Raw genomic sequence first — 27621 nt, forward strand, 5'->3', positions numbered from 1 at the left:
GAAACGGATGAAACTGTGTAATCCATGATGACAGGATCAGACTACGAACAGTTTGTCTGTAGTCTGTTACCATGGAGACAAAGGACTAGTAACATAGTAACATAGTATATAAGGCCGAAAAAAGACATTTGTCCATCCAGTTTGGCATATTATCCTGCAAGTTGATCCAGAGGAAGGCAAAAATTCCTTCCCGACGCCAATCAGGCAATCAGAATAACTCCCTGGATCAACGACCCCTCTCTAGTAGCTATAGCCTGTAATATTATTATACTCCAGAAATACATCCAGGCCCCTCTTGAACTCTTTTAGTCAACTCACCATCACCACCTCCTCAGGCAGAGAGTTCCATAGTCTCACTGCTCTTACCGTAAAGAATCCTCTTCTATGTTTGTGTACAAAACTTCTTTCCTCCAGACGCAGAGGATGTCCCCTCGTCACAGTCACAGTCCTGGGATAAATAGATGATGGGAGAGATCTCTGTACTGACCCCTGATATATTTATACATAGTAATTAGATCTCCCTTTTTTCTAAAGTGAATAACCCTAATGTTGATAATCTTTCAGGGTACTGTAGTCCCCCATTCCAGTTATTACTTTAGTTGCCCTCCTATGTACCCCCTCCAGCTATGCTTTGTCTGCCTTGTTCAGAGGAGCCCAGAACTGTACACAGTACTCCATGTGTGGTCTGACTAGTGATTTGTAAAGTGGTAGGACTATGTTCTCATCACGGGCATCTATGCCCCTTTTGATGCAACCCATTATCTTATTGGCCTTGGCAGCAGCTGCCTGACACTGGTTTTTACAGCTTAGTTTGCTGTTCACAAAAATTCCTAGGTCCTTTTCCATGTCAGCTACCCAGTGTTTTACCATTTAGTATGTACGGGTGACTTGCATTATTCCTTCCCAAGTGCATAACCTTACATTTGTCAGTGTTAAACCTCATCTGCCACTTATCAGCCCAAGCCTCCAATCTATCCAGATCCATCTGTAGCAGTATACTGTCCTGTAGAGGGCCAACACCTTCATATTTACCGTATTTTTCGCCATATAAGACGCACCGGCCCATAAGACGCACCTAGGTTTTTGAGGAGGAAAATAAGAAAAAAAATATTTTTAACCAAAAGGTGTGCTTTTGGTGGGTTTGAACTAATGGTGGTCTGTGGGTGACACTATTATGGGGGATTTGTGGATGGCACTGTTATGGGGGGAGCTGTGGATGGCATTATGATGGGGGGGAGCTGTGGATGGCATTATGATGGTGGGGGGTCTGTGGATGGCATTATGATGGAGGGCGGGATCTGTGGATGGCATTATGATGGAGGGCGGGATCTGTGGATGGCATTATGATGGAGGGCGGGATCTGTGGATGGCATTATGATGGTGGGGGGGATCTGTGGATGGCATTATGATGGTGGGGGGGATCTGTGGATGGCATTATGATGGTGGGGGGGATCTGTGGATGGCATTATGATGGTGGGGGGGATCTGTGGATGGCATTATGATGGTGGGGGGATCTGTGGCTGGCATTATGATGGTGGGGGGATCTGTGGATGGCATTATGATGGTGGGGGGGATCTGTGAATGGCATTATGATGGTGGGGGGGATCTGTGGATGGCACTGTTATGGGGTAGTGGATCTGTGGATGACACTGCTATATGTGTCATCCACAGATCCCCCCCATAACAGTCCCATCCACAGTCCCCCCCCCCCCCACCATCATAATGCCATCCACAGGTGAAAATTATTATTATTAGTAACTATGTATATATATATACTAGCTCATGTGCCATTCAGGAACAGGCACCACTGGCGATACGCGTTGGGCTTCTTTCCTGACCACCACGCATACCCCCACCATGCTACTTTAAATGATAAGTATTACAGCTCTCCATTATTTGATGTTGATGGATTTCATGCACTTTAAATTGCTACATATTTATTCATGTGGGGGCATGTTCATGGCTTTGTGGTGAGTCAGGGTGTACATGATTGGTTCACATGGCCCGGATCCATGGTATACAATGTTTTTAACTCATTCTTTGTTGTGTCTGTTGCTTAACCGCCTCACGTCCGCCCATAGGATATAAACGTCCTATGGGTGGACGTCTATTTCTGACAGCACGTTTTAAAACGTCCTGTCAGAAATAGCAGCTGCACGCTAATCGTGCAGCTGCTGATCGGGTTGCCCGCTGTCAGTGACAGCAGGGCAACCCTAAGACAAGGCAGGGACAGTTCCCAGGTGTCCCTGCCTTCACGATCGCTGCAGACACAGCGCTCACCGAGCGCTGTGTCTGCAGAGCAGGAAGCGCTGTGCGCTTCCTGTTCCGGCCCGGCAGTCATGTGACCGCCGTGACCGGAGAGTGCAGGGGCTGTGTGAGGTCTCTCAGAGACCTCGATCAGCCCTGCTGTGAGGCTGTACAGCGCAGGATTGCTGCTGTACAGCCTCTCTAGGGGTGCATTTGTCCTGTAACTGGGGCTACTATGTCAGCCCCAGTTACAGGAGAAATCAACTGTGAAAAAAAAAAAGAAAAAGTGAAGCAAATGTCCCCCAGAGGTCTTGTATGACCTTATGGGGGACGAAAAGTGTAAAAAAAAAATAAAAAAAATAAAGGGTTGAAAAAATAAAATAAAATAAAGTTTCACATGTAAAAAAAAAAAAAAGTTCCCAAGTTAGGAATAAAAAAAAAAAAAATTAAAATAGAAAAAATAAAGTAAAATAGACATATTTAGTATTGCCGCGTCCGTAAAAACCAGCTCTATAAAAATATCACATGACCTAACCCCTCAGATGAACACCGTAAAAAATAAATAAAAAAAACTGTGTCAAAACAAGCAATTTTTGTCACCTTGCATCACAAAAGGTGCAACACCAAGTGATCAAAAACGCGTATGTCCCACAAAATGGTACCAATAAAACCGTCACCTCATCCTGCAAAAAATGAGCCCCTACATAAGAAAATCTCTCAAAAAATAAAAAAACTATAGCTCTTAGAACTTGGAGACACTAAAACATAATTTTTTTGGTTTCAAAAATGCTATTATTGTGTTAAAGTGAAACAAATAAAAAAAAGTATACATATTAGGTATTGCCGCGTCCGTAAAAACCAGCTCTATAAAAATATCACATGACCTAACCCCTCGGGTGAACACCGTAAAAAAAAAAAAAAAAAAACTGTGTCAAAACAAGCAATTTTTGTCACCTTGCATCACAAAAGGTGCAACACCAAGTGATCAAAAACGCGTATGTCCCACAAAATGGTACCAATAAAACCGTCACCTCATCCCGCAAAAAATGAGCCCCTACATAAGAAAATCTCTCAAAAAATAAAAAAACTATAGCTCTCAGAACATGGACACATTAAAACATAATTTTTTGGTTTCAAAAATGCTATTATTGTGTAAAACTTTAATAAATGAGAAAAAGTATACATATTAGGTATCGCCACGTCCGTAACAATCTGCTCTATAAAAATGTCACTTGACTGAACCCCTAAGGTGAACGCTGTAAAAATAAATAAATAGAAACTGTGCTAAAACAACCAATTTTTTGGTCACCTTGCCCCATAAAGTGTTATATTGAATGATCAAAAAATCATATGTACCCAAAAATAGTACTAATAAAACTGGCACCTTATCCCCTAGTTTCCAAAATGGGGTCACTTCTTGGGAGTTTCGACTGTAAGGGTGCATCAGGGGGCTTCAAATGGGACATGGCATCTAAAAACCATGTGGAGTTCCTTTCCTTCTGCGCCCTGCCGTGTGCCCATACAGCAGTTTACGACCACATGTGGGGTGTTTCTGTAAACCGCAGAATCTGGGTAATAAATATTGAGTTTTGTTTGGCTGTTAACCATCGATGTGTTAGAGAAAAAAATTGATTAAAATGGAAAATCTGCCAAAAAAGTGAAATTTAAAAATTTGATCTCCATTTTCCTTTAATTCTTGTGGAACGCCTAAAGGGTTAACAAAGTTTGTAAAATCGGTTTTGAATACCTTGAGGGGTGTAGTTTCTACAATGGGGTCATTTATGGGGGTATCCACTATGTAGGCCCCACAAAGTGACTTCAGACCTGAACTGGTCCTTATAAAGTGGGTTTTGGCAATTTTCTTAAAAATTTGAAGAATTGCTTCTAAACTTCTAAGCCTTCTAACGTCCTAAAAAAATAAAATGACATTTCCAAAATGATGCCAACATAAAGTAGACATATGGGGAATGTTAAATAATAAATATTTTATGAGGTATCACTTTCTGTTTTAAAAGCAGAGAAATTGAAATTTAGAAAATTGAGATTTTTTTAAAATTTTTGGGTAAATTTGGGATTTTTTCATAAATAAAGGTGAAATATTTTGACTCAAATTTATGACTATCATGAAGTACAATGTGTCACGAGAAAACAATCTCTGAATGACTTGGATAAATAAAGGCGTTCCAAAGTTATTACCACATAAAGTGAGATATGTCCGTTTTGCTAAATTTGGCCTGGTCAGGAAGGGGGCAAAGGGCCCAGATGGGAAGTGGTTAAAATAAATTTGATACTTTTTTAGATGTGCGGTTTTCATCTCAGTCTCCTGTAGTAAGCGCTAGCAGGCAGGCCAGGCTGCAGGCGGCCGTAACTCACTGAGGTCACGTGCCTGCTCCGCCTGCTTCTTTCATAAAGTAGGCGGAGCAGGCACGTGACCTTAGTGAGTTATAGCCGCCTGCAGCCCGGCCTGCCTGCTAGCGCTTACTACAGGAGACGGGAGTGTGACATGTACCGGTAAGTACAATACAGATGGGGAGCAGGGGGAGCGCAGTTTAGATATTATGATTAACACTAGGTATAATACACTACATACTGAGCGGCAGGCCAGAGTACAGTGCCTACACTGCCCCGCTGCTCTCCCCGCCTACTACAGACCCTCCTCCCTCCTCACTAATACATCGCAGTCTGCGATGCAAATTTCCAGCATTCGCCCCATAAGATGCAGGGGCACTTCCCCCCACTTTTGGGGGGGAAAAAGTGCATTTTATGGGGCGAAAAATACGGTATACTTTTTACCATTTATATAATTGAAAAAATTTTAGGGTTAGTTTTGCTCTCTTTGGCAATTAATCTCTCGGTCTCTAGTTTGGCTGCTTTTATTTGTTTTTTACATATTATATATTTTTTCCTTTATAGTTTTTCAGTGCTTCCTCGCTACCCTCCTGTTTAAGTGATTTAAATGCATTTTATTTTTTTTCATTTATTGCTTTCATTACAGTTCTATTTATCCACATAGCTTAACCTTTTATTCCCGTAAGGTATGTACCTCTCACAATTAGATTTTAGGATGCTTTTAAAAATATCCCATTTTGTGGCTGTATTTTTATTTTTGAGGACTTTGTCCCAGTTAGTTAGGCCTATGGCCTCTCTTAGTTGGCTAAATTTAGCTTTTTTGAAGTTTGGTATTTTTGTTCCTCCCTGAAGAAACGCTCTTTTGAATGATAATTGGAAGGTTATTACTTTATGGTCCCTATTTCCCAGGTGTCCCCCGACCTGCACATCTATTGTTCTGTCAGGTCTATTGGTTAATACTAAGTCCAGTATGGCTGTCCCACTGGTCGGGTCCTGAACCAGTTGGGAGAGGTAATTGTCTTTGGTTATTGCCAAGAACCTGTTTTCTTTATGAGATATACAAATTTCAGTTTCCCAGTCTATATCTGGGTAGTTGAAGTCCCCCATAATAACCACCTCATTATGATTTGCCGCCTCGTCTATCTCGTTTAGTAGTAGATTTTCTGTGGACTCTGGTATATTAGGTGGTTTATAGTAAACTCCTATTAATAATTTATTATTGTTTTTAGCTCCATGTATCTCTACCCACAGTGACTCCACATGTTCATGTCCCTCACTTATATCTTCACAGAGTGTGGGCTTTAGACAGGACTTTACATAAAGGCAGACCCCTCCCCCTCTCCGGTTTTGATGATCCTTTCTAAACAGACTGTAGCCTTGTACATTAACTGCCCAGTCATAGCTATCATCCAGCCATGTTTCCGTTATTCCCACTATGTCATAGTCCTCTTCACACATCACTAATTCCAGTTCCCCAGTTTTATTAGTCAGGCTTCTGGCATTAGTATACATACATTTGAGAGGTTTATGTATATTTTTTACCCTACACCTTTCCTTCTGAACTGATCTGGTCCCTCCTTCCATTCCTCCCCCAGTCCCACTACCTTGCCCCCGGTCTCTATCTGCACTATCTTCCCCTTCTATAGTGTAATTACCCTCCCCCCCAGTCCCTAGTTTAAACACTCCTCCAACCTTCTAGCCATCTTCTTCCCCAACACAGCTACCCCTTCCCCATTGAGGTGCAGCCCGTCCCTACGATAGAGCCTGTAGCCGATAGAGAAGTCGGCCCAGTTCTCCAGGAACCCAAACCCTTCCTTCCTACACCAGTTCTTGAGCCACTTGTTAATCTCCCTAATCTCCCGCTGCCTTTCTTGTGTGGCTCGTGGTATCGGTAGTATTTTGAAAAATACTACCTTTGAGGTCCTTGTCCTAAGCTTTTGACCTAAATCCCTAAAATTACATAAGTCCATAGTCTATACAGTAAGATGTACTTGTCTGTGTATTTGTTCATATTTACACCAGCTGGGTGTTATGGTTCTGTGTAAAAGCCATCTTGGAGTCCGTAGAAGATGTCTGTACTTTGATGTATACAGTACTTGTGGCTATATGGAAATGACAAATAGCATTTAGCATCTTTCTCTTTATTCTCATTTTACAGTTAATGATGTGTTGCCTCCAGTAGCTCTTCCCAAACCTGCCATCCTTTCTCCCAGTTTAATATCAGACCTGCAAGGTTTAACCCTCTCCACTCCATCTCCATTAATAAACGTAAGTGACCTTTTTATTATTTCATTATGTACTGGGTTCCAGTTATTTGTCCACTGGTGAGTCTTGCAGAATATTATGACCATCAGTGTTAGATGTTAGATGTATGCAACTGTGTGGTGACTTGTATAAATTGATAATTAGGCTAAATACACATGATCAGGATTGTGTGCGAATTTTCCACGCAGATTTCCATAGGGAAAGTCTGCACCGTAGGTCATGTACATTATATTCTATAAGAATCTGAAATTGTCATGCACACAATGCGGATTTTAAAATCCACAGCATGTCAATTTATTTTATTTTATTTTACCTGACTGGATTTTCTCCATTTAATGGGGAGAGGAAAATCTGCATGCAAATCCGCACCAATTGATGCGGATTGTCCGCATGGATTTCCATGTGAACACCTGCGGATTTCAGTGCGGATTGTCCACACACAAAACCTGAACGTCTGCATTTTTACCCTTAGTCTCTATAATCAAGTTTTGTTCAAAATGAGGAGTCCATTTTCAGCAACTGATATGGTAGGTTGTGCTCAGTATAAGGTGCTGAAGGCAGTTAAGGGGCTGTTCACATCTCATTTTCGATATACATTTAGATGTACTGGAAAAGACAAATATAAAAACATGTAATTTTGTGGTTATCATTCTTTTTTTTCTTTTTTTTTTTTATATGTATACCGTATTTTTCGCTTTATAAGACGCACCTGATGATAAGACGCACCTAGATTTTTAAGGAGGAAAATAAGAAAAGAAAAATTTGAACCAAAAGGTGTGCTTTTGGTGGTTTTTGAACTAATGGTGGTCTGTGGATGACGCACTGTTATGGGGGGATCTGTGGATGACGCACTGTTATGGGAGTTCTGTGGATGACGCACTGTTATGGGAGTTCTGTGGATGATGCACTGTTATGGAGGGATCTGTGGAAGGCGCACTGTTATGGGGGGGATCTGTGGATGACGCACTGTTATGGGGGATCTGTGGATGACGCACTGTTATGGGAGTTCTGTGGATGACGCACTGTTATGGGAGTTCTGTGGATGACGCACTGTTATGGGAGTTCTGTGGATGACGCACTGTTATGGAGGGATCTGTGGATGACGCACTGTTATGGGGGGGATCTGTGGATGACGCACTGTTATGGGGGGATCTGTGGATGACGCACTGTTATGGGGGGATCTGTGGATGACGCACTGTTATGGGGGATCTGTGGATGACGCAGTGTTATGGGGGGATCTGTGGATGACGCAGTGTTATGGGGGGATCTGTGGATGGCGCACTGTTATGGGGGGATCTGTGGATGGCGCACTGTTATGGGGGGGATCTGTGGATGACGCACTGTTATGGGGGGGATCTGTGGATGACGCACTGTTATGCGGGGGATCTGTGGATGACGCACTATTATGGGGGGGATCTGTGGATGACGCACTGTTATGGGGGGGGATCTGTGGATGACGCACTGTTATGGGGGGATCTGTAGATGATCAAAGCAGCGGTCCGGCTGGCAGCGTAACATAACTCACGCAGTCAGTCACGCACCTGCCAGCTTCGTTATTGAAGTGGGAGGAGCATGACCGAGTGAGTGAAGTCATTGTAGGCGGTGAAAGCAACGTATGCATTGAAAATAAATCACGGACATATGCAACTTGCATACATCGCAAATGTCATTCACGTTTTTACCACTGATAGCGCTCTTTGGATCTCTTCAGGGTGTTGACGGTGTTTCTAGATTCATACACAAAATGAGTATATCAAACCTAAATTTAAAAGACTGACACAATGCTTTCAAATAATAAAATAATGAATATTCGCCTCACCGATCCCCTGCCGCTCCTGTTTCCGGCACTTCCCAGGTCTCCTGTTTGTATCGACAGTGACCAGGACATATAGAGACCAGCGGGGTTCCCAAGAAACGTATCAAGTGGAGTGGCAGAGGTATTATTTTAAAGCTCCTGCATGAACTTCTAGTAGGAATAATAGCGGAACGGCACAACATAGAATTATATGAAAAGATGCTTCAGAATTGTTATTACATGGGGAATTGAAGTAGCTACTAAAACAGACACGTCAGAAGCTGTAAAAATGTATATCGTAAAATAAATGATCACTGGAAGCTGAACATTTGTGCCAGAGGTCCATCCATTGTTGGTCCTGGGTAGAGTTGTTGCGATACCAAATTTTTGATTCAATTTCGATACCATAAAAAAGTATTGCGATACTCAATACCACGCGAAAAAAAGAAACCAAAAAAGCCATGTGCACTCCGCATTTTTAAAAAATGGCGAATCGCGCGTTTTTTATTATTATTTTTTTCTGTTCCGGCGTTCACTGCATAGAATTTTTTCTATTTTAATAGTTTGGACTTTTCGGACGTGGTGATATGTTTATTAATTGTTTATATATTTTATATGTAATTTATACTTAATAATTAATATTTTTATTTTTACTTTTTTATTTAATAACTATTTCCCCCCTTAGGGGCTAAAACCTGTGATCTTTTCATCCCTTGTCCTATTTACCCTAATAGAGCTCTATTAGGGTGAATAGGACTTCACACTCACTGCTGCCCTGTGCATAGTGCACACAGCAGCAGGGAGCCGACTATGGCAGCCAGGGCTTCAGTAGCGTCCTGGCTGCCATGGTAACCGATCGGAGCCCCAGGATTACACAGCTGGGGCTCCGATCAGAAGCTGCCACTGCACCAATGAAGAGGAGGGGACCCTGTGGCCACGGCCACCAATGATTATAATATTTGGAGGGGGGGGGGGCGCTGCGCCATCAATGATTTTAATACTGGGGGGGTTGAGGGGGGGAGGGGGCGCTGCGCCGCGCCACGCCACCAATGATTCTAATACTGGGGGACAAAAGTATCGATTGGGTATCGAAATTTCGATACCCGCAACAACCCTAGTCCTGGGTGGGTTAGTGGTGTCTTATATTGAACATCGCTGGGACTATTTTTCTTCTAGTTTAGTTTTCTTCCATTAATATTTCCCTATTTTTGCGTTTTCTAGTTTTATTGTTCTTATTATGGCGACACAGCCAGGAGCTTCTCACCTTGCTATTTGCATACTCTAGCTGTGATATCGGAAATAATAATCCTAACTTTCTTTTTTTTTCAACTTTTTCCTTCAGTGAGAGAGAAAATGAATTTAACTGTAGGGCACATGCCGAACTAACACTAAGAAATTAATTTATTACCAGGCGAAGGAGAGCTTAGAGTAAGAATAGATGAGTATATGACCCTAATATCAGAGAAATGTAGCAGCCACTTATCCCAGAATATGTCAGACAGTCTATTATTCAAATGATTCAGCCCTGTAATTGCATCCAGCTTTTATAAAGCCTATCAATAAAGCCTATTTCTCTAAATTCATAGCCGCCGCACATTATTGAAAGTATACTTTGTTCCTTTGTTTCATCTACTTGGTCCGCAAATGAAGATTAATAATAGAGTATGGTATCACCACGCCGTTTCTGTACATTCCCTTGTGACCCTGGGGCCAAGGAGGAGACCCGTACCGTTACGCTAATCCGCACATTTTTGGCGCATCTAGTCTGCATTGGGTTAATTATAATGAAATAGACTAGAAAATATGTTTAAATGTTCATTTTATTTTTAATCAAATCAACCTTCTTTTTCGGAGTGATTGAAATGTCACCCAGTCTGTTTTCTCATGCATCGGTAAATCAGTTACTGGATTATGCAGGCAATTTGAGGACTAGAGTCGTCCACAGCGGCGAATCGGTTCTAATGTCTGAGACTGGGAGACCTTGCAATTATGGGCGTATGATAAACTTTGAAGACTTCGAGGTGAAATGTTTTGCGCGTAAGAATATCGGAGAATGCAACATGAAGATAAAAGCCTGATAAAGCGGAGCCAGGGATAATATATACACGGAAAAACCTTGCTTAAAAAAAGTGCGCTGCCGCAACTTGGTGTGATATGCTGATCAATGCAACTTTTCAGATATTACGCTGAATATTACATTTTCATGCTATATTTGCAGCCATTGTGCAGTAGTCAAGTTAGTGAATTGTCATCTACCCATTACCCGGAGCTCTCCTGACAATATGGGGCTATTAAAGTCAACAGTCAGCAGCAAGCATTATTTGGAACCCGAAAATGCTACATTGACGCCTTCAGGGCACTTCAATTTTCAGTTTTTGCTTTTTTGTTTTTTTACTCCCTGCCTTCCCAGAGCCACAACTTTTTTTAATTTTTTCATTTACATAGCCATATGAGGGCTTGTTTTTTGCGGGACAAGTTGTACTTTCTAATGGCACCATTTACTGTTGCATACAATGTAATGGTAAGCTGGAAAATAATTCAAAATTGGGTAGAATTGGGGAAAAAAAACATTCCACAGTTTTATGGGTTTTGTATTTAGGGCGTTGCTTATGTGGTAAAAATGACCTGTTACCTTCATTCTGGGGATCCGTACAGTTAAAGCGCTACCGCCTATGATGATTTTAAATTTTTTTTTATTATGGGAAAATTTTCATTTTTTTGGGGGTTTTTTATTGCTTTAATATTTTTTTTAAACTTTTTTTTTACTTTAAGACACCAAAACCCCCCTCAAGGGAATTTGAACGTGCCTTCATTAGATTGCTGTTCCTATACACTACTATAATTTAAAGTACAGGAGATTTGTACCTATGAAACTGGCTGACCTGTTATATGTGCGCTTGGCAGCTGAAGGCATCTGTGTTGGTCCCATGTTCATATGTGCCCACATTGCTAAAAAAAATTGAAGTTTTAATATATGAAAATGAGCCTTTAGGAGCAATGGGGCATTGCCGTTACTCCGAGAGGCTTTGCTCTCTCTGCAACTGCTGCTCCATCTGCACTTTGATTGAGAGGACCAGGCAGTGAAAATTTCATCATAGGTACAAATCTGCTGACAGATGCCCTTATAGATAAGTGGATAGGAAATTCTGCATATTCCAATGCAGTGATGCCACCTACAGGGCTACATTGGAATATACCTGTGATAGGCCTGGTAGCTTTCTACAGGATCTGGCCTATCACCACCAAGAAACAGCCTCCCCTATTTCAATGCGTTATTTCTGTGGAAAACCGTCTCAGATGCTGTGGTCACAATTGACCATGGCATCTGAGGGTTTAAAGGGGGGATCCAGGAAAAGATATTTATGACTTCCTCAGGATAGGTCATCTGTATCAGATCTGTGGGAGTGTAACGCCCCACTGATCAGCACTGATGTACGATGCTCTCCTTGGAAATCTGCCGGGAGCCTGAAACAAACGTTCCATGGGGATGCCAAGACTTGGACCCTCGCTGATGTGATAATAATGGCCTATCCTGAGAATAAGTCGTCATTAACTTTTTCAGGAAAACCCCTCTAAATGTCTGCGATAGGTCTGCTGTTTAAGCCAGTTGAAGGATTGAACTGACCACGTGTGTCCACCTTGGCGAGCTGGACATAGAAATAAGAGAAGAACAATCATCAAGTGGTGCTATACAGATAGAATTTAAGGGAACCCGTCACTATGAAAATACAAAGTAATTTTTAGGCAAGAGGAGCTGGGCAGATTGATGTATATGTTTTTTTGTTAAAAGATTCAAAAAAACTAATCAGATCCTCCTGATCTATAACATGCTGTTTTCAACTCTGACACCATGTTCAACATGAGTCATTCGGACATTTATCAAGACTGTCATTCCCATACGCCTCTAGTCACAAATTATTGCACACATATGGTGTGTGCCTTAATTTGCTACTTTTTACGCCAGTTTTCTTTTGCAGAACTCTGCAGGATGGGAAAGTGTAGTGTACCACGTTTTTCCATCCTGCAAGGTTCAGCAAAAAAACTGAAGGCTAACGTATCCTTTTTCATTTATTTTTATTATTTTTAAAAAAAATTTTTTAACAAGGGAACTCTGTGGTGATGGATGCAACAGTATGGCATCTGTCTGATAACATATATACATTTTTTGTGTACATTAACTATATGACAAAAATGTGATGCAAGTCCAGCCTGACAGGAAAGAAGCTGAACAGACTCTGCTGACTATGAAGGAGTCCGTTCAGTTCCCGTTCACAAGCCTGTCTTTTTACCAGACAAAAAAGTTTTGCATACAAGGCTTTTTTGTCAACAGAGGCTCCAAACGTAGCCTTAAACGCAGATATGAACAAGCTCAAGCTCAAGCTTTCGTACTCCTCGTGTGAAAATACTCCTCAAAAATGGTCAGAGGAGTATTTTTACTATTCTGGAAAAAACGTAGTGCAACTTCTGGCTCCCACGGTCCTGGACACCAGAGAGGCTAGCACTTTTTCCTATAGTATGCAAGCATGACCACCACTGATGGATTGCAGGGTGGTCATAACCATGGAAACGAGCCGTGAATAATGTGATATGACATGATATCTTTCACTTGCTGAAATGGTCTGCCAGAGCACAGCTTGGGCAGAAGTGGAAAGGGGAGGGGGGGTGTCTGGTTTAGCTGCTTATATCTCCTGATTTGTAGCAGCTAAATACATGGGCCTAGTCTTGTTTGAAAGCTGGCATTAGCGCAACATAAGCAGGAGATATCACTGTTAGAAAGTCGAGAATAAACACAGTAAAACCGGCTTTTACTTTCATTTTCAGCTTCATGATCTGCATCCCCTTTTCTAACACTGATGTCTTCCATGTACTGAAGATATTGCTGTGATTTTGGTATTGTTTGAAAGCTTGGAATGTCATATCTCCAGCTGCTACCTATCCAGAGATAGGAGCATCTAAAACAACTGCCCTTCCTCCCCTTCAGGCTATGTAATTTGTACCACACAGTGAATGCTGTAAATAAATACAACAAAATTTAAAGTAAAACATATATTTTTTTTTTATCTTTTTCCCTAAAAATAAAACAATAAGTCATTTAATATGCCAAAATGGTTCCTAAAAACCTACAACTAATCCTGAAAATTAAAAAAATAAAAATTTAGGAGAAAAAAAATTTAAGTTATGACTGCTGGAACACGAAGGGGAAAAATGTTACTGGAAGGAGTTGAAAATGCAATTGTGTCCCCTGATTTGTGCGCAAACAAGATTTACTTTAGACACACATAAAAAATCTACAATACAAAATTGACATTTTGGGAGAGTTTTTCCAATTTTAATGTGACTGTTAGGACCTTAATGTATATTGGGGTCTCCCCTGGCAGCAGATATCTGGGAGAGATTAATCTTGCTGTTAATTTTTCAACATGTCCAATCCTTTGGATCTGACAGTGACTTATCTTACCTTGCCTTTCCTGCATCTGTATATGTATATATACGGTATATATGTCTGTTGCTATTTAGAGGCCATTGTTACAAGACGACCATATACAAGTGACGTTGCTCTTCATGGTTTACCTTGGGATTTTTAATATTGATACCTTCTAACCCTGTATTCTAATAGCACAGTTGATATGATAATGATCCAATCCTTCTGTGCGGCCAGGTGGAGGCGAGGCGTCTTCAGGAAGCGAATGACCTGCAGGCTAATTACGTGTCCAGTTATAGCACTGTCAATAAGTGTTAGGACCAAAATATGTTGCTCGTAGATTGGTGAGGTAAGATCTCCCTCCTCACATCTTTAGCAGCGATCAGACATGACGTGGGACATATTCATTGACCCCTTTGCTTTTCCAGCACAATCATTCACTGATAGAAGCCAGCCCAAGCCAGACACAAGGCTCATTTAAATTTTAACAATGGTAATTAAAGGTTAATTTGCTGCGTCAGGATTAACGAGAAAAATACAAATGATGGGCAAGCAGCTGCCATCAAGGAACAACTTTAGAACAATACAATTATAGTGTGAATTTGACAAAGGAAAGAGATCTAATAATAATGAGCCGCGTTGTACCATGTCTAATTGTGAGGTCCTCCTTCTCTGTGACCACAGCCAAGGGGGCATGGTCCGTCCCGTCACTCCCCACAGTGTACATCTGATGACAGTGGTATTATACGGGGCGTTTTAGTCACACGATCAATGGCACTGGCTATAGTAGTTATATATAAAAAGAAACTTTGAGGAGCAGTGAGTATGACTAAGAAGAGTTAACATGTCGTCTGTGTCATTACGGTTAACAGATATTTAAACATGAGATATTTTAATGCTAGGCAGATGAAGAACATACATGTCTTCTTCTAAAAACGGAAGCCGCTCTTATCCATGGGTTTCGCCTGGTATAACAGCTCAGCTCCGTTCACTGGATAGGATTTCTTGATATTAGGGGCCCAAAATGTGAGGCTGCACCACTGCAGTCATCTTATCTCTCTTCATGACCTGGAATGAGCAAAATACTGAAAGATCTGGAAGCCAGTGAGTTTGACCAGTGCTTTTTTTCCACCAGAAAGCTGGCATTTACAGTATGCTGGAAACCCACCGGATCCAATTTAGTGAGTCGGGCTCTGGTGGTGTCCGGCTAAGCTGGATACGGTAATAAAATGTGCTTTGTGACCAAGTAATTCATCATGAAGAACATTTCTTTGTAAGTAGTGGTTGAAATGACAGGGAGCGGCAATCACACCGCTTCCCGTAATTGTACCCCTCAGACGCAGTGTTCATAGCTGACAGCATTTGGCAGCAATATTACAGTGTAAAATAATGAAAACAATTAATAAAATCATACTTGCCCTCATCCATTCGATTGCTGAGAGCGCGCCGCCAACATCTTGATTGTAGATCCAGTGCAGGAACATGTAGCTCATACTACTACTACTACGTCATAGTTGGCAACAGTCCTCCTGAATTTTCATGGACTTTCCCTAATATTCAGAGAGAGTCCGAGCAAATTTGTCGGTCTCGAGCAAAAAATGGGTGGGACTTAACTTGCCCATAAGTGGGGTGTTCCTGGTTGGGTTTATCCTGTATGTCCACTTGATTTTGTTTAGCCCCTCAGGGTGTATACATGTTTGCTGGTTTGACCTGGGGGATGGCTAACATTCTATGCTGTTATTTCCATTTTTCTGCTCTGTCCTAGGAACAGAACATCAAAACTAACTTCTGTGCTTGATACGTCATAATGATGCCAACCGCACTAACGTACCCATTGACTAAAGTGGATTCCTTGTGGTGTCTGTTATTTTACTGGACAAAATAGTGCAGCATGCTGCGCTAATTTGTTTAGGGATTTTTTTACTGAATTTACAACAGAGACAGAGTTGCATGTAAATTAAAGCTGCTTTCACACTCGCGTTTTGGCTTTCCGTTTGTGAGATCAGTCATGGTTCTCTCACAAGCGGTCCAAAACGGATCAGTTTTGCCCTAATGCATTCTGAATAGAAAAGGGTCCGCTCAGAATGCATCAGTTTGCCTCCGTTCCGTCTCCATTCCGCTCTGGAGGCGGACACCAAAACGCTGCCTGCAGCGTTTCGCTGTCCGCTTGACGAAACTGAGCCAAACTGATCTGTCCTGGCACACAATGTAAGTCAATGGGGACGGATCCGTTTTCCCTGACACAATCTGGCACAATAGAAAACGGATCTGTCTCCCATTGACTTTCAATAGAGGTTATGACGGATCCGTCTTGGCTATGTTACAGATAAAAAAAACGAATCCGTTCATGACGGATGCATGCGGTTGTATTATTGTAACGGATCCGTTTTTGCAGATCCATGACTGATCCGCCCAAAACGCGAGTGTAAAAGTAGACTTAGGCTGGGTTCCCACGAGCGTGTCCGGATTAGGTCCGGATGCGTCCCGGTGTGTTGCGGCAAACCCGCGCAAGTAGGAATGCAAGTGCAGTCAGTTTTGACTGCGATTGCGTTCCGATGTTCAGTTTTTATCGCGCGGGTGCAATGTTTTTTTGCACGCACGTGATAAAAAACCGACTGTGGTACCCAGACCCGAACTTCTTTACAGAAGTTCGGGCTTGGGATCGGTGTTCTGTAGATTGTATTATTTTCCCTTATAACATGGTTATAAGGGAAAATATTAGCATTCTGAATACAGAATGCATAGTAGGTGATCAATTGAGGGTTAAAAAAAAATAAAAAAATTAACTCACCTCCTCCGCGTAGTTCCCGATCTCTTCTTTACTTCTTTAATGATGAGCTGTCGGCTAAAGGACCTTTGGTGACGTCAGATCACATGCTCCAATCACATGGTACATCACTACGGTGATGGACCATGTGATTGGAGCATGTGATCTGACGTCACCAAAGGTCCTTTAGCCGATAGCTCATCAGAAGAGACTGGGAACGACGCGATCAAGAGGAGAAGGTGAGTTCATTTTTTTTTTAACCCCTCCAGCGCTATTTTACTAAGCATTCTGTATTCAGAATGCTATTATTTTCCCTTATAACCATGTTATAAGGGAAAATTATACAGTGAATAGACTGTCACCTAGCAACCATGCGTGAAAATCGCACCGCATCCGCACTTGCTTGCGGATGCTTGCGATTTTCACGCAACCCCATTCACTTCTATGGGGCCTGCGTTGCGTGAAAAACGCAGAATATAGAGCATGCTGCGATTTTCACGCAACGCATAAGTGATGCGTGAAAATCATCGCTCATCTGAACAGCCCCATTGAAATGAATGGGTCCGGATTCAGTGCGGGTGCAATGCGTTCACCTACCGCATTGCACCCGCGCGGAAATCTCGCCCGTGTGAACGCAGCCTTAGTCTGCTGTGTGTTACTCTTGATGGAAGAAAACAAACTGCAAAAACCACGTGTTTTTTTTAATGCTTTTTTTTAATCTTTTTCTACCTCATCCAAAATCCAAAATTCTTTATAAAATGGATGTTTTTAAATGATGTTAAAGGGACATAAAAAATTATCGCATTAACAGCCTGTCTTTAAATATTCTATGTATTTTTTTTTTCTAAAGAAGAAGCATATATTGTGTTCTGGATATACGTTTTTGAAGTCTCTCCATATATTCTTCATCTTTATCTAGGCCTATCAAGAGACCAAGAGATGCCGTACTGTTATTCACATTCTATGAATCTACTGTTATACTAGCAGATAACATCTTTCCTTTACATCAGTATTAAACTAAATCATGGATTACTTAGTGCTGCTTGAAAGTTTGTGAACCCTTCTGCATAGGTTTGACCTAAAACTACAGCAGATTTTCATAAAAGTAGATAAAGATAACCATATCAAAAAATGAGTTCAAATATTAGACTTGGAGGAAAATGATTCAATGTCACATGTTTGCGAGTGGCAAAAGTATTTAAAATTTTGCTTTCAGTATCTGGTGTGATCCCCTTGTGCAGTAATAATATCATCTCAATATCTTCATCTTGGAAGAATTTTAGCCCATACCGCTGTACTAACAGCTTCAACTGTGTTATGTTAGTAGGTTTCCTCCCATGAACTGTTCGCTTCAGATCCTTCCATCCTACCAACTTTTCTATTTGATTAAGGTCAAGACTTTGACTTGACTCTTTTAAAACTTTAACTTTATTCTTATTTAATCATTCTTGCGATCGTTGTCATGCTGCATGACCCACGTTCTCTTAAGATCCAACTCACAGACAGATGTACTGATGTTTTCCTATAGAATGTGCTGGTATAATACAGACTGCATTGTTCCATCAATGAAGGCAAGTCGTTCTGGCCCAGGTACAGCAAATGGGGCCCAAAACAATGATGCTACCACCAACTGCCATACATATTGTTATTCAGTGACTTCCTGATGGAGGACTCATGAACCTCAGCAAATGTAATGAGGCCTTTTGCTGCTTAGAAGTTACCTTGGTTTCCTTGTGGATTATTATACGTCTTGCTCTTAGCATTATCGTTGTTGGTTGACCACCACTGGGGAGGTTAATATTAGTCTTGAATTTCCACCATTTGTACATAATCTGTCTCTGAATTCTAAACTCTTTATAGATGATTTTGTTAGGCCTCTTTCACACTTGCGTTGTCCGGATCCGGCGTGTACTCCACTTGCCGGAATTACACGCCGGATCTGGAAAAACGCAAGTGTACTGAAAGCATTTGAAGACGGAACCGTCTTCCAAATGCGTTCAGTGTTACTATGGCAGCCAGGACGCTATTAAAGTCCTGGTTGCCATAGTAGGAGCGGGGAGCGGGGGAGCAGTATACTTACAGTCCGTGCGGCTCCCGGGGCGCTCCAGAGTGACGTCAGAGCGCCCCATGCGCATGGATGACGTGATCCATGCGCTTGGGGCGCCCTGACGTCACTCTGGAGCGCCCGGGGAGCCGCACGAACGGTAAGTACACTGCTCCCCCGCTCCCCGCTACACTTTACCATGGCTGCCAGGACTTTAGCGTCTTGGCAGCCATGGTAACCACTCTGAAAAAGCTAAATGTCGGCTCCGGCAATGCGCCAAAACGACGTTTAGCTTAAGGCCGGATCCGGATCAATGCCTTTCAATGGGCATTAATTCCGGATCCGGCCTTGCGGCAAGTGTTCCGGATTTTTGGCCGGAGCAAAAAGCGCAGCATGCTGCGGTATTTTCTCCGGCCAAAAAACGTTCCGTTCAGGAACTGAAGACATCCTGATGCATCCTGAACGGATTTCTCTCCATTCAGAATGCATTAGGATAATCCTGATCAGGATTCTTCCGGCATAGAGCCCCGACGACGGAACTCTATGCCGGAAGACAAGAACGCAAGTGTGAAAGAGCCCTAACCTGATGATTATCAACAACTGTTTTGTAACCTGATGATTATCAACAACTGTTCTTCTGAGGTCCTCAGAAATCTCTTTTGTTCGTGCCATGATACACTTCCACAAACGTGTTGTGAAGGTCAGACTTTGATAGATCCCTGTTCTGCATATAAAACAGGTTGCCCGCTCACACCTGATTGTCATCCTATTGATTGAAAACACCTGACTCTCATTTTCTGCTAATCCAAAAGATTCACATGCCTTTGCAGTTCTCAGACATGTGATATTTAGACCATTTTCCTCAATAAAAAAAAAATCCCCAAATGTTGTTTCAGGTTACATTTCTATCATAAATATAGACATTTCCAAAGGGTTCACAAACTTTCAAGCACTGTATATATGTTAGGAGCTGGGATGTTACAGAAGGACAATATTGTGTATATAATTTTCAATGGTATACTGCTGAAATGAAGAAAAACCTAAAAAATGCTTAAAAAAATATTACCGTAATTTTGAGTTTTAAAAAAATTCCCGTTTCTGACGGAAATGTCCCTTTAACATAGCAATCACAACTCAAAATCCATAAACAATGATATTGCCTTCTATATACTGTATTATGGACGGTCACTTAGACCCTAGTGCGGTTCATGATTCCTTTTTCCTACCTATTGTAGTCCTCATGGAAACAGTTTAGCACAAATCAATCCACAAGAAGCCATTTATGCTTGGATCAGGCAGTGCAGTGTACACCAGGGGCTCAGATTTACGGATATTTAAATGATGCTGCACATTGTGTTTTAGAAGCAGCATGTTCTGGCACGATGCTCCTCCAGACAATATTTTGACATTAGGAGCACCAAGAAATAACGTTTAGGCCGCTTTTGGTGTGGGCAGTTGATAACGTTTCATTCATAATTAGTTCATAGAGAATCGAGAGACATTTCAGGGAAATTGAACTGTCAGTGGGTAGAAACAAGCATTTGACCTCATCACATTGAGTGGGGCCCATCATAATTTGTTCATTTGGTCCCGATCAGCCCAGCCTCATCTCTCATACGGCACCTCGCTGACCTTCCCTCTCCAATTCCGCTCGGTTCAGCTTTAATTATGACTCAGCAGACCCGAAGAAATATTGCAGCCTGCTCTCAAAAACCCTGAACTGCCACTCACCAAAAGATTGTTTTTTAACAGGTAATAAATGCCCAAAGGAAGTGATGCCGCTTGTCCCCCCACAAGAGCAGTTGCTGGCATGTGCAGATATATATATATTTTTTTTTACCCGTCTATCTCTCGCCTTTCAAGTGTGTCACTGCAAGATGGTGAGATGTTTATTTCAAGGGTTTTCCTGCCTTGTGGGGAAGGAATAATAATCTGTGTGATGTGCACATGAGCAGATGGATTAAGAAATCAGAGTGAGAGGTCACCTCACAGAAGGTCATGATACCACATAGCTGTCAAGGTCTATTGTCATCTGCTTTTTAGGGATTTGATTTGAAGAAATCACTTTGGGTTTAGTAGACAAGTGACAGAGATGATTTTCTCTTTCCTCAAGAAGAGCATGGCTTGTGAGAGAAACATGATCTTATTTGAGCAGTGGAGTATTTTTTTATGATTCTTTAGTAAAGGGTATATATTTTATGGATTTTTTTCTCAGATAATTAAATTTATATACCGTGCTCTATATTTATTATAGTTTCCTCACATATAATGGGTATCTTGTACATATGTTATGGAGACAGTGTCTTCGTAACTTAAATGGCCACTGTCTTGGAAGATAAATCACGATTGGAAATAGATACCTTCTCACCATTAAATCAATGGTTAGGCGAAACGTCACGAAAAATGAAGATTTTTAAATATATATAAATTATTGATTAAGTCACGTTTTTCTGATACACAATCACCAGGTCAAAGCGCCTGGGAAGTGGACTGCCCAAATATAAAGTCGGTGGGATGGGGAACTATTTTCACTAACCCTGATGTACTCTCCCATAATTTTAATCATGTGCTTACACAGTTTAACATCTACCATAGACTTTGTTACCCCTGTTTGGTTGAATAGATGTGGATTGAGAGATACTTCTAATTGCCCTCGCTGTGATAATACAGGAGCGGATTATCTTCATATGATATGGCTGTGTCCCGATCTGTCAGTATACTGGAAGTGCATTGGAAATCTTCTCGCCGACAGGTTAAAAATATCTATATCTCCTGATCCACAACTGTTTCTACTTAACGATTTGTCTTCATTGACGGCCCATAAATATCAAAAGATTATATTGGGTAGAGTACTACTATTGGCCAGACTGCTGATCAGTCGAAATTGGTTTGCACGCCATCCCCCGAAGTTAAATAACTGGATTAATCTGGTTACCAAGATTAAAAACTACGAACGGATCTTGTATAAGCAGAGAGGTGGATTGGAGAAATGGAATAAGATATGGGGGGCTTGAAGGCTTTGATAGGCTTGGTTGTTTTTTTGTTTTTTTGTTTTCTTTTTCTCTCTCTCTCTCTCTCTCTCTCTCTCTCTCTCTCTCTCTCTCTCTCTCTCTCTCTCTCTCTCTCTCTCTCTCTCTCTCTCTCTCTCTCTCTCTCTCTCTCCCTCTCTCCCTCTCTCCCTCTCTCCCTCTCTCCCTCTCTCCCTCTCTCCCTCTCTCCCTCTCTCCCTCTCTCCCTCTCTCCCTCTCTCCCTCTCTTCCTCTCTTCCTCTCTTCCTCTCTTCCTCTCTTCCTCTCTTCCCCTATTCCCCTATTCCCCTCTCAGAGGGAGGACACTGGACGCATCGCGGGAAGGGGGAAAAAAAAGAGACTGGGCGATAACAGGGAGTTAGTTTAAAGTACATTAAATGTTAATGATTATTTCTTTGTTCTCCTTTTTTTACTTTTTTTCTGTTGTTTCCCTGTATAATAATAAAGATGTTCAATTAAAAAAAAAAAAAAAAAAAGGCCACTGTCGTTTCTAGAAACTTTGCATAAATCAGTAGTACAAATGAAGATAAGAAAGTTTGTAATATATTTTATTAGAGAAATATTCTTCTTTTTCTAATGACCAGCTCCTGCACTAATCACTCATTTTCAATTTATTAGTATAATCTTTCTGGATTCACAGCTACACTGCTCAGTACTGCACAGTAATGTCCTCCATGCAGATTCTGCCTCTACAGGTGTGTCAGGAGCAAGAGCTCCTCGTCTGTTTAGCTGCTATGATGTCTCCCATGCACAGCAAAGTATCCTCCTACTAGCTCAGGAAAACAGATAATTAAGAGAGGGTATCTTTCATTTATCATCTATTGTCCTCTCTGTAGGTTTAAGTCATATAATAATCAGATATAGTGCTGCTCATAATGTACACACATGGCCCTTATTCTGTAAAGTCTGCTGAAATGACAGATCCGCTTTAACTCCCATGCGAAAAGATAAAAATAATTTACCTGTAAGTACTTGAGTTGTCCTCCCAGGTCAAACATTGAGCTTGGTAAAAATCGTGGTTCTCTGGTTTTCCTAGATTTCAAGGGTTGTCTTACAAGGACAGCCACTATCTATATGTCCTATTAGGGCAGATGGACAACCTGCAGAATGTTCTCCAACTTTATATCTAATTCTATGACGTAGAATGGACAGGCACTTTCAAAAAGGTAATGAATTTCAGAAAGTGGCTTCCCCTGGCAATACCAGCTCATCGCCAATGGTTAGAGAAGCTGGACCAGTTGAAATCAGGTTGACTTCTTTATGAAAAAAATCCCTTTAAAGAGTTTGGCCATTCTGTACCTAAAATTGTAGAAAGTCCATAAATGGTAATGTTTTGTGTGCAAGCATAAAAGATTGTGTACTGTACCTCGGTCTCTGGCTGCCCCGGTATCAGCGATGGCAACACAGCAACCTGGAATCCTTTGCATCCATAGGATGTAAGGTGATGAAGGTTGCATGACTTGGTAAATTCTAACAGTTATCATAATTACTTATCTACTGATGCTGTGGGGGGGTTAGTCAAAATCCTTACAAGGTATAGTTCCTGAAGAATTACCATTCATTAACAGAGGCTGAAAATAAATTGTTAAATTGATATGTATTTTGTTAGGCAAGCAGTTACATATGCCAGTTGTAATGAACAGTGGGCATGGACAAACTGTGGCAACTAACCAGTTTAGCTTTGAGCTAAACCTAAGGACGTTGTCTTCTAGTATTGACCCTTTAACCCCTGTACAGGGAACTGACTGCTGCAGGGAACCAACCAGGCCGCTACCTCTTGGAATAGTTCCATTGTAGTTGGTAGCTGACCCATGAGGGTCAGAGACACTAGTGCACAGCACTGGAGGTTCAGGCAATACTTAAAAGTCAGAAACTGGGCAGAGATGAACAGCCTGCCCTAACGTGTATTCCGTAAACGAATCTGAAGTAAGGGCAAACTGCAGATAAACAAGGTCCGTAAACAGGCAGAAGTTCGGTACACGGGCAGAGACATTGAAAAGCATAACTTTGCTGGTCTAACTAGAGAACTAGAAACCTAAAGCTCTGACAAAGGGGTGGAACAAACAACTAAAATAAGTAGGAGGACAGATCTGCATCTGAGCAGCGGAACAGAAAGAAGTTTCAGAGAAGTTTCACTGAATACTAGCTCCAATAAACACAGGGTGAATGGAGTGACCCTTGCCTGGAATAGCAGAGCAGCGGCACACAGTGCAACACCAGCTTACTTTTACATTGTGGGGGTTAAGTACATCTTTAAATGACCCGACTTTTTTTTTTTGTTTTTTTACCTTTAATGTTATAAGCAAGTGTGCGAACATGGCTGAAAATATATTTTTTGTTTGTATTGCTAGCCTTTTTCCGTAAGTCACTCTAAAATGTTTTTAATAAAGTTATGGGTGTGTGAGTGCTTAGAGAAGGGGGTATCTTAATCCATATGGAGGGGTCAGTAAAGTGGCTCTAGTACATTTCTCCTACAGAGGCTGTGAGCTATAAGTCCATTGTCTCTGTCCCCGTTTTGATCTTTGCAGGCAGTGAACTATAACTTGAAGTCATTGAGCAGGCACCTTGGCTAAATGCGCGGGGGGGTTTGCGGCTTTACCTGCGGTTTGCGGCGGCGTGTGGCGGTGCCATCGGGTCCCCATGCGGCTGTAGGGGGGACCCGATGGCATGGAAGGCAGCGCGATGCCTAAGGAAGGCATCGCGCTGCCTTCCTGTGACGAGCCGGTGAGATCCAGCCCCCTGGATCTCACAGGCCGGAAGCTGTATGAGTAATACACACAGTATTACTCATACATCCAATGCATTCCAATACAGAAGTATTGGCATGCATTGTAAAGGATTAGACCCCCAAAAGTTCAAGTCCCAAAGTGGGACAAAAAATAAAATTTGAAAAAATAAAGTCGTCCCCCCCCCCCCCCAAAAAAAATTAAAAGTTTCAAGTAAAAATAAACAAAAACATCATTTTTCCCCCAAAAATTGGTGAAAAATAGGGGGGGGGGGGGGAGTATACATATTAGGTATCGCCGTGTCCGTATCGACCGGCTCTATAAACATATCACATGACCTAACCCCTCAGATGAACACCGTAAAAAATTTAAAATAAAAACTGTGCACCTTACATCACAAAAAGTGAAATGGCAAGCGATCAAAAAGTCACATGCACCCCAAAATAGTGCCAATAAAACCGTCATCTCATCCCGCAAAAATCATACCCTACCCAAGGTAATCGCCCAAAAACTGAAAAAATTATGGCTCTCAGACTATGGAAACACTAAAACATGTTGTTTTTTTTTTTGCTTCAACTAAAACTTACATAAATAAAAACAAAAAGTATACATATTAGGTATCGCTGCTTCCGTGACAACCTGGTCTATAAAAATATCACATGATCTAACCTGTCAGATGAATGTTGTAAATAACAAAAAATAAAAACTGTGCCAAAACAGCTATTTCTTGTTATCTTGCCTCACAAAAAGTGTACCCTAAACTAGTACCAACAATACTGCCACCCTATCCCGTAGTTTTCTAAAATGGTGCCACTTTTTTGGAGTTTCTACTCTAGGGGTGCATCAGGGGGGCTTCAAATGGGACATGGTGTCAAAAAAACCAGTCAAGCAAAATCTGCCTTCCAAAAACTGTATGGCATTTCTTTCCTTCTGCGCCCTGCCATGTGTCCGTACAGCTGTTTACGACCACATATGGGGTGTTTCTGTAAACTACAGAATCAGGGCCATAAATATTGAGTTTTGTTTGGCTGTTAAGGGCTCTTTCACACTTGCGTTCTTTTCTTCCGGCATAGAGTTCCGTCGTCGGGGCTCTATGCCGGAAGAATCCTGATCAGGATTATCCTAATGCATTCTGAATGGAGAGAAATCCGTTCAGGATGTCTTCAGTTCCGGAACGGAACGTTTTTTGGCCGGAGAAAATACCGCAGCATGCTGCGCTTTTTGCTCCGGCCAAAAATCCGGAACACTTGCCGCATCGACGGATCCAGAATTAATGCCCATTGAAAGGCATTGATCCGGATCCGGCCTTAAGCTAAACGTTTCGGCGCATAGCCGGACCCGACGTTTAGCTTTTTCTGAATGGTTACCATGGCTGCCGGGACACTAAAGTCATGGCAGCCATGGTAAAGGGGAGCGGGGGAGCAGTATACTTACAGTCCGTGCTGCTCCCGGGGCACTTCAGAGGGACGTCAGGGCGCCCCAAGCGCATGGATCACGTGATCACATGGATCACGTCATCCATGCGCATGGGGCGCTCTGACGTCATTCTGGAGCGCCCCGGGAGCCGCGCGGACTGTAAGTATACTGCTCCCCCACTCCCCGCTCCTACTATGGCAACCAGGACTTTAATAGCGTCCTGGCTGCCATAGTAACACTGAAAGCATTTTGAAGACGGCTCCGTCTTCAAATGCTTTCAGTACACTTGCGTTTTTCCGGATCCGGCGTGTAATTCCGTCAAGTGGAGTACACGCCGGATCCGGACAACGCAAGTGTGAAAGAGGCCTTACCCTTGCTTTGTTACTGGGAAAAATGGATTAAAATGGAAAATTTGCCCAAAAATTTAAATTCTGAAATTTCATCTCCATTTGCCAATATCTTTTGTGGAACACCTAAAGGGTTAACGACGTTTTTGTAAAATCTGTTTTGAATACCTTGAGGGGTGTAGTTTTTTAGATGGGGTCACTTTTATGGAGTTTCTACTCTAGGGGTGCATCAGGGGGTCTTCAAATGGGACATGGTGTCAAAAAAAACAGTCCAGCAAAACCTGCCTTCCAAAAACCGTATGACATTCCTTCCTTCTGTGCCCTGCAGTGTGCCCGTACAGCGGTTTACGACCACATATGGGGTGTTTCTGTAAACTACAGAATCTGGGCCATAAATATTGAGTTTTGTTTGGCTGTTAACCCTTGCTTTGTAACTGGAAAAAAATTATTAAAATGGAAAATCTGCCAAAAAAGTGAAATTTTGAAATTGTATCTCTATTTTCCATAAATTGTTGTGGAACACCTAAAGGGTTAACAAAGTTTGTAAAATCAGTTTTGAATACCTTAAGGGGCGTAGTTTATAGAATGGGGTCATTTTTGGGTGGTTTCTATTATGTAAGCCTTGCAAAGTGACTTCAGACCTGAACTGGTCCATAAAAAGTGGGTTTTTGAAAATTTCTGAAAAATTTCAAGATTTGCTTCTAAACTTCTAAGCCTTGTAACATCCCCAAAAAATAAAATATCATTCTCAAAATGATCCAAACATGAAGTAGACATATGGGGAATGTAAAGTAATAACTATTTTTGGAGGTATTACTATGTATTATAGAAGTAGAGAAATTGAAACTTTGAAATTTGCAATTTTTTACAAATTTTTGGTAAATTTGGTATTTTTTTATAAATAAAAATTTAATTTTTTTTTACTTCATTTCACCAGTGTCATGAAGTACAATATGTGACGAAAAAACAATCTCAGAATGGCCTGGATAAGTCAAAGCGTTTTAAAGTTATCAGCACTTAAAGTGACACTGGTCAGAATTGCAAAAAATGGCCGGGTCTTTAGGGTGAAATAGAGTCCTTAAGGGGTTAATGCACATGCACATGTTGGTGGTTTCCCCAATGAAGATCAAGAACAAATCCGCTGATCAGAACATGACTTTTTCTTCTGAGTCTTTCATCTGTTGAAATATTATATTATTCTGTATTGTGATTAC

General features: G+C 41.6%; 1 protein-coding gene across 1 annotated transcript in view; it reads left to right on the top strand.

The window, feature by feature from the left end:
• The window catches only part of AP3B1 (adaptor related protein complex 3 subunit beta 1), a 287452-nt gene that overhangs the window by 171438 nt on the left and 88393 nt on the right, over positions 1-27621 (top strand). The window contains 1 exon segment of the mRNA XM_040419630.1: positions 6755-6864. Within this exon segment, the coding sequence (XP_040275564.1) occupies positions 6755-6864 (110 nt within the window).

The sequence above is a fragment of the Bufo bufo genome, chromosome 2, assembly GCF_905171765.1.
Source record: "Bufo bufo chromosome 2, aBufBuf1.1, whole genome shotgun sequence".
Lineage (NCBI taxonomy): Eukaryota > Metazoa > Chordata > Amphibia > Anura > Bufonidae > Bufo > Bufo bufo.